General features: G+C 40.5%; 1 protein-coding gene across 3 annotated transcripts in view; it reads right to left on the bottom strand.

Moving 5' to 3' along the window:
- Positions 1-2,789: 2,789 nt before the first annotated feature.
- pemt (phosphatidylethanolamine N-methyltransferase) overlaps positions 2,790-6,768 on the bottom strand; it is a 173,253-nt gene continuing 169,274 nt past the window's right edge. The window contains exons 6-7 of one of the 3 annotated variants that reach the window (XM_068055739.1): positions 6,588-6,662; positions 2,790-4,568 (exon numbers count right to left, since the gene is read on the bottom strand). In XM_068055739.1, coding sequence (XP_067911840.1) covers positions 4,514-4,568; positions 6,588-6,662 — 130 coding nt within the window. In that variant the 3' untranslated portion in view covers positions 2,790-4,513. Of the gene's footprint in view, positions 4,569-6,587; positions 6,663-6,768 lie in introns of those variants that run through there. The other 2 variants (XM_068055740.1, XR_010977359.1) reach the window with 2 other exon arrangements.

The raw sequence follows: 6,768 nt of genomic DNA, 5'->3' as shown, positions 1-6,768 counted from the left end.
CTTCAGTTTTACTAGGGCTCCTTGTTACCATACCCGGTCAAAAACTGCCTTGATGTCAAGTCACCTCACCTCTGGAATTCAGCTCTTTCTCCCCCCCCCCCCCTGCCCAATGTATGGACCAAGGCTGTAATGAGATCTGGAGCTCCTGACAGAGCCCAAACTGAGCATCAGTGAACAGGTTATTGGTAAGTCAGCTTGAGAGCACTGTTGATGACAGCTTCACTTTGCTGATGACTGTGAGTAGACTGATAGGGCAGTAATTGGCTGGAACAGAGACATCCAATTATGACTACTATCATTGGAATACAAATAGACCTGTAACATCATAAGCAGAAGAGAATCTAGTATTTAATTGTATAAATCATCCAAAAGTAAAAGCATTTAACACTACTGTGCAAGATAACAAATCACAAACATTGAAATGAAGAACACAGCAGAAAACATTTTACTGCACCATCTGTTTCAAATTCACAATTACACAATACACAGAAAATCTGTTTTTATAACAGTTAGCAGTCTTGATTATTTCCTTGCTTTCTGAGTTCAACTGGAGGTCAGTCAGGGTCAAGTGTGGTTTCCTCCACCTTTCGCATAGTTTGTGTTAGGAGGAGCAGCTTCAAGATTATTCAGATCACAGCAAATTCTCTGGTAGTATTTTTCTGATATGGTAGTAATGGCTCAAAAGCTGAAGAATTTCTTCCCCTTTTATGGAAGACAGAACATTTGGTATTTGATTTGTTTTGTATGTGCACCCCAAGTGATGGATAAATTAAACTGTAATATCTGATATTACTTAGCATTGCTATCCTGTACTGAAGAATTACATTAACTTGGGGGGGGGGGAGGGGGGCTTGGATTTATCATGTGAAATAAATATTTTTATAGTATGGTTTTATTGTAGATTTGCAACAGTAAGACTTCAAACAAGGCCAATAGAAGGAGTTCCAGCTTTAATATCCCAGGAAAACAAAATCAGTCATTCTGGTACAAATTATCTTTGTACTTTCAAAACAAAATGTTGCCACACATTTTAAAGGGCTTGCCAGACAATTTTATAAATTGAAAGATATGAAACATATTTTAAATGGTAAGACATCTAATCAGCTGTAAGTACTTATATGTATGCATCAGAAATTGAAGCAAGAAAAACAATGGCTAGCTATTTTATTCGTATTTAAATGGATTGGAACCACTGACGTCCTCAGTGTTTAAAGAGCAGATGCGCTGACAGTAGAGTTCCTTGCCCATGTCACTCCAGCAGTCTGATGCACTTGCCAGAAAGTAACAAAGGAGTTCTGAAGATCAATTTAAAACCTTGTGCTGCATTGATAAAATATGACACAGCCAGCACAACATTGCTGATACACAGAAAATATCTTTCTTTTGGGCCTCCTTATCTCGAGAGACAATGGATACGCGCCTGGAGGTGGTCAGTGGTTTGTGAAGCAGCGCCTGGAGTGGCTATAAAGGCCAATTCTGGAGTGACAGGCTCTTCCACAGGTGCTGCAGAGAAATTTGTTTGTTGGGGCTGTTGCACAGTTGGCTCTCCCCTTGCGCCTCTGTCTTTTTTCCTGCCAACTACTAAGTCTCTTCGACTCGCCACAATTTAGCCCTGTCTTTATGGCTGCCCGCCAGCTCTGGCGATCGCTGGCAACTGACTCCCACGACTTGTGATCAATGTCACACGATTTCATGTCGCGTTTGCAGACGTCTTTATAACGGAGACATGGACGGCCGGTGGGTCTGATACCAGTGGCGAGCTCGCTGTACAATGTGTCTTTGGGGATCCTGCCATCTTCCATGCGGCTCACATGGCCAAGCCATCTCAAGCGCCGCTGACTCAGTAGTGTGTATAAGCTGGGGGTGTTGGCCGCTTCAAGGACTTCTGTGTTGGAGATATAGTCCTGCCACCTGATGCCAAGTATTCTCCGAAGGCAGCGAAGATGGAATGAATTGAGACGTCGCTCTTGGCTGGCATACGTTGTCCAGGCCTCGCTGCCGTAGAGCAAGGTACTGAGGACACAGGCCTGATACACTCGGACTTTTGTGTTCCGTGTCAGTGCGCCATTTTCCCACACTCTCTTGGCCAGTCTGGACATAGCAGTGGAAGCTTTACCCATGCGCTTGTTGATTTCTGCATCTAGAGACAGGTTACTGGTGATAGTTGAGCCTAGGTAGGTGAACTCTTGAACCACTTCCAGAGCGTGGTCGCCAATATTGATGGATGGAGCATTTCTGACATCCTGCCCCATGATGTTCGTTTTCTTGAGGCTGATGGTTAGGCCAAATTCATTGCAGGCAGACGCAAACCTGTCGATGAGACTCTGCAGGCATTCTTCATTATTGCTGATACACAGAAAATATCTTACTTTCTGCAAAACTAGATATCTGCTCATACACTTGAACATGTTTGCTACAATCTATTCATAGGATCTGATTATCACCCATTGCTCGCACAGAGGTGCCAGTTAAAATCAGGCAGCTTGAAGGCTTCTGCAAGGACCTGGGGCAACAGGCCCCAGCAAAAGACAAGTGGATAGATAGGTTTGTGGGGGGGGGGGGGGGAAGAAGAATCGTGGTTGGTAGAGGGGATCTCGGGTCAGGGGAAGCCAGGTTCCCTTGTGGGGCCCAGAGGAGCGATTCTGCTCCATCTGGTTCACAAGGAAACCTGCAACAAATTAAAAATTTACACTTACTTGGGCCTCCTCTTGCCATGGCCCTGGATCTGGATCCTGACAGGTTTGGCTTTGCGGGAAAGCCACCATTACTCTTTGTTCAGGCCTCAGGTAAAAATAGTACTTATGTCCCGATGACATCATCGGAGCCCAATCTGCACATTTAAAGGAGGTCTGCCTGCTTTTAGCTGTCAATTAGATCAGGGCGGGAACAGAGTGGGTAAATTGTCTGCTCCAATTTACTGCAGCCTGCCAAATTTCCGTCAGGTGAAGGGAGTTAAAATCAATCCCATTATTTTTATCTTTTGTGAAACAAATGGAGAAGATTTCTGTTTTTCACTATTAATAGCAAGATTGCAAGCATGTATACAAAGAGCCTTTTTACAATTTCACTGTACACAGCAGAAATCTTCCAAGTCTGATTTTTGCCCTTTCTTAAAATTGCTCCCCTCCCTTTTCAATGAAGATGCTTAAGAATCTTGAGTAACGGTGTCATCCAGCACATTGTTCAAATAGCTATTCTTCACATGCAGACAAAATATTCTGTTTCATTTGGCTACATGACTGCAAGAGCCTTCAGATTTTGCCCTCCCCCAAAATTACACTAGTACATGTTCCATCAGAGAGTCACTGAAAGTAATCAGGAGCAGGAACTCTAGGTGAATTTGCCTTCCCTTGCTTAGAGTCACTGGTGCTGAGTATAACCGCATGGACTTGATGGGCCAAGTGGCCTCCATCTGTGTTGTAAATGACTCTAGGACTCTATTCCCAACCCAGTTGAGATCAATTAAATCAGTACCTGGAATTGAACTTGAAACTTTGCAGTCTATAAGGCTACAAAGTGTTTTTTTTAAGGTGATGGTTTAACTGGAAAAGATTCTACTGTATACAAAAATACATATTTTTCTTATCTATTAAACTAAATTACAATGTTATACATTTGAGATATTATTGTTCACAATATGCTCTTACTGCCAGAATACCTTTTTGCAATGCTGCATAACTTTTGGATCTAGCAGGTTTGCATAATATCCAATAGCATGCAAGAGTCTGCAAATAAAAGATCAGAAATGCCAGCTGTGTAATATTTTCTATTGGTACCATGCTCTAATTTAAAAATAACAGAATTCAGCAGGAATTAATCTTCTTTCTCTTTACTGTGCCCTGCAAGGATTCACAATACAATTCCCACAGTCCTACTGAAAGACTGGGTGATAGATTAATGGAAATGACAAGTCCAATTTTGCCAGCTGTCAAAAAGAAACTTTAAAAAAAATCAGACTTACAATGTTACCATTGTGTTATCAGGTGTGAAGGCAACACCACATTCAGAAGAAATTAATGAGATCATTGGCATAGCAGCAAGAAATGTCGCTGGACATTTATCATTGACATAGCAAAAATGAATGACCAATTTTGAGATTATTAGTTTAGCGAATGGGAAAAACATGATTTGATATTTTTGGTTTAATAACCCATCCAGATCTTACTCTGATCCTAGGACAGTTCCATTTGTATTTGCATTTACAACGCAGTCATAGCGAACAATTTGGTGCTTGTCCATTGGCAATATGAATGAGTTCATCATGACGTTAAATTGTAGGAAATATTCCAGAACTCTCATTATCAGATAAAAGTAGTAAGTATCACCCTTGGCTACAGAACTTTGATTAACTATATTTAAAAGGACGCTAATTAGTGGAGCACCACATCTCAACTAATTAATAGTTATTAAATATTAGAACCCATTCATAAGTTAGTGCTATTCCAAAGTGAAGCAAAGTGAGGAATCCAATGGTCATATAGGATGCATCCTCTTGTCAAAATGTCCCAACTATTCAGCTGTCCTTCATAGCCTTTTCTTTTTGACGATATACTTCATCTGTGAATGGGCTGACATAATAAGAAAGAGACAAGTATCAGAAAGGATAATTAAATGGTGTGACCCATTTCAGGCTGTTAGAATAAAGTGCAGCTGCAATTGACAATACTGTTTACATAGCTCTAAACTCATGTTTTGACCAAAAGACATGATATAATTCTGTTAATATTCTCTAGATTTAAATATATATATATATAAAAAAGACCAAGAAAAAGAGAGGCATTCCTCAATATAGTGAAAAGGTAAAATTCCACTGTATCAATAATGGACTGAATTGGTTTTATATAATTAGATAATTCTTTCCCTCGAATATCTTTTCGAATTTTATATTTGGAATATCAATCCCCATTTTAGCCAGGTTGCAACAGCCAACAAAATAATTCAAATATGGAAAATAAACAGGTGTATAACTTAATCTTTTAAATTACTCTGCGACATTCTTTTCTTCACCAACTTTCCTTCCTCTTTTCTCGTGAAAGCGTTGACTACTCGCTGAATTATAGCTCCCCTAGCGTGAGTTGCCATTCTGTAACAGGACCACATGGCCAATATTCATGTGTGCACCTAAACTATGAATGCTGGCAGGCTATTCACTTTCATGAGTTCAACCTGATCATGTTCTTGGTTGACATCCACAGATACATTTTTCCAGCAGAGGTTGCTGTGTTGCAGGAACCCTGGCCAAATTCCCCCTCCTTAACACATGATGCTGAGGCCAATTGCCATTCCAGCTGATGTTAGCTAAATATGACCTTTCTGCTGTGTACAGCTTAGCTACTGACTGGAGAAAAGTGTTGATCCATTGGTACAGTTGGATGAATTTTTTTAAATTCTAAAGGCACCTTGTACATTGGTCAAACGTTAAAGCAGTCAAAATGACTGGTGCTTCAAAAGCCACAGCACACTGGACTGATGTTAATGCCATTCAATTGTGTGCCAATTTCCTTGCATAGGTGATTTGTGTACTTAATTATGGGCCTGATCTGTGATTTTCACCTCAATCTTGCAGCAAAAGCTGAAGAGGGGCCATCTTCACCTTTAATACAAGAACCACAGTAGGCATTTCATAAGCTGAAGAAACTGTCTTTGAAGCTCTGTGAAAGCAATTTTACACTAAAAGAGATTACCAGCCCTCCAGGATTGACTCAGAGACTCCAGGAATAAAGATTAATTTCCTGGATATTGCTGTCAGCAACCCAGCAGAAAGACCGTAGGGAGAATTAGAAGAATTGCATGGATATTTTTCATTTTCTCTTTGAACATTTTTGTTTATTAATTACAAAAATATTGTAGATGTGAACAAAGGCTGTTTGACTGGATGGGGCAATTGGTGGCAGGAGAACATGTGATGAATTGGCAGCTCTAACCACAGGTGCACACTACACTTGTCAACAGCATTTCGTAAAGGACCAGATTAGCAGAGATCCAATGCCAGGCCTCCACCTAAAACTAAACTCTCCTTTTTTAGGTATGGCAATGGTGCATCACCAGCCTCTAATAGCTGTTGATTAGGAGCAGTGAGCATCAGCTAAAGCAAACAAGAGAGTGGCAAACTTAGGCCAAGAGACTCTTTTTCAGTTTTGTTGTTTAGAGACGTCTTATGAGAATATAAAAATGGCTGCAGTGGTTCATGTTTTTAAGATGGAGATCCCCCTCTTTGGCTTTTGCTGCAAGACTGAGGTGAAAAACGCAGATCAGGCCCATAATTAAGTGCACAAATCACCTCTGGAAAGAAACTGGCACACAGTTGAATGGCATTAATATCAGTATAGAGCAAAGGTGTAAAATACTCTTCAGGCATGCAAAGAAATAAACCTGAGCGTAAAGCTAAAGATCGGTGTGCATACTTAAAATATTGGGCCTGTGCAAAATATACCATGAGTTAATTAGCATATTTGGCACTATTACTTCATTCAATTGTATACTGAAAAAAAAAATCAGCCACACATGTAACAAAGACATTCCAGAAGTCTCTCTTTTGCGAGGCACAACTTTGGAGATTCATCTAAAGCGGACAATACAATACATACCTTTCAATCAGAATTGCAACCTTGTACACTGCTGCCACCCAAGCAGTGAGGACCAGTCCTGTAGGACTAGCGTTCCTGTTGATTGATACCAGCGGAGGGAAAAAAGATAAAACAAGGAAGATATTATTGTCAGATAACTCACAGGTCTCTGAAGTCAGGAATTTGATGAAAAGTTTCCTAA

This window comes from Heterodontus francisci, chromosome 24 (genome assembly GCF_036365525.1).
Source record: "Heterodontus francisci isolate sHetFra1 chromosome 24, sHetFra1.hap1, whole genome shotgun sequence".
NCBI classification, from domain to species: domain Eukaryota; kingdom Metazoa; phylum Chordata; class Chondrichthyes; order Heterodontiformes; family Heterodontidae; genus Heterodontus; species Heterodontus francisci.
The sequence above is the reverse complement of the archived record's forward strand: the minus strand, read 5'-3'. Positions and strand labels throughout refer to the sequence as shown.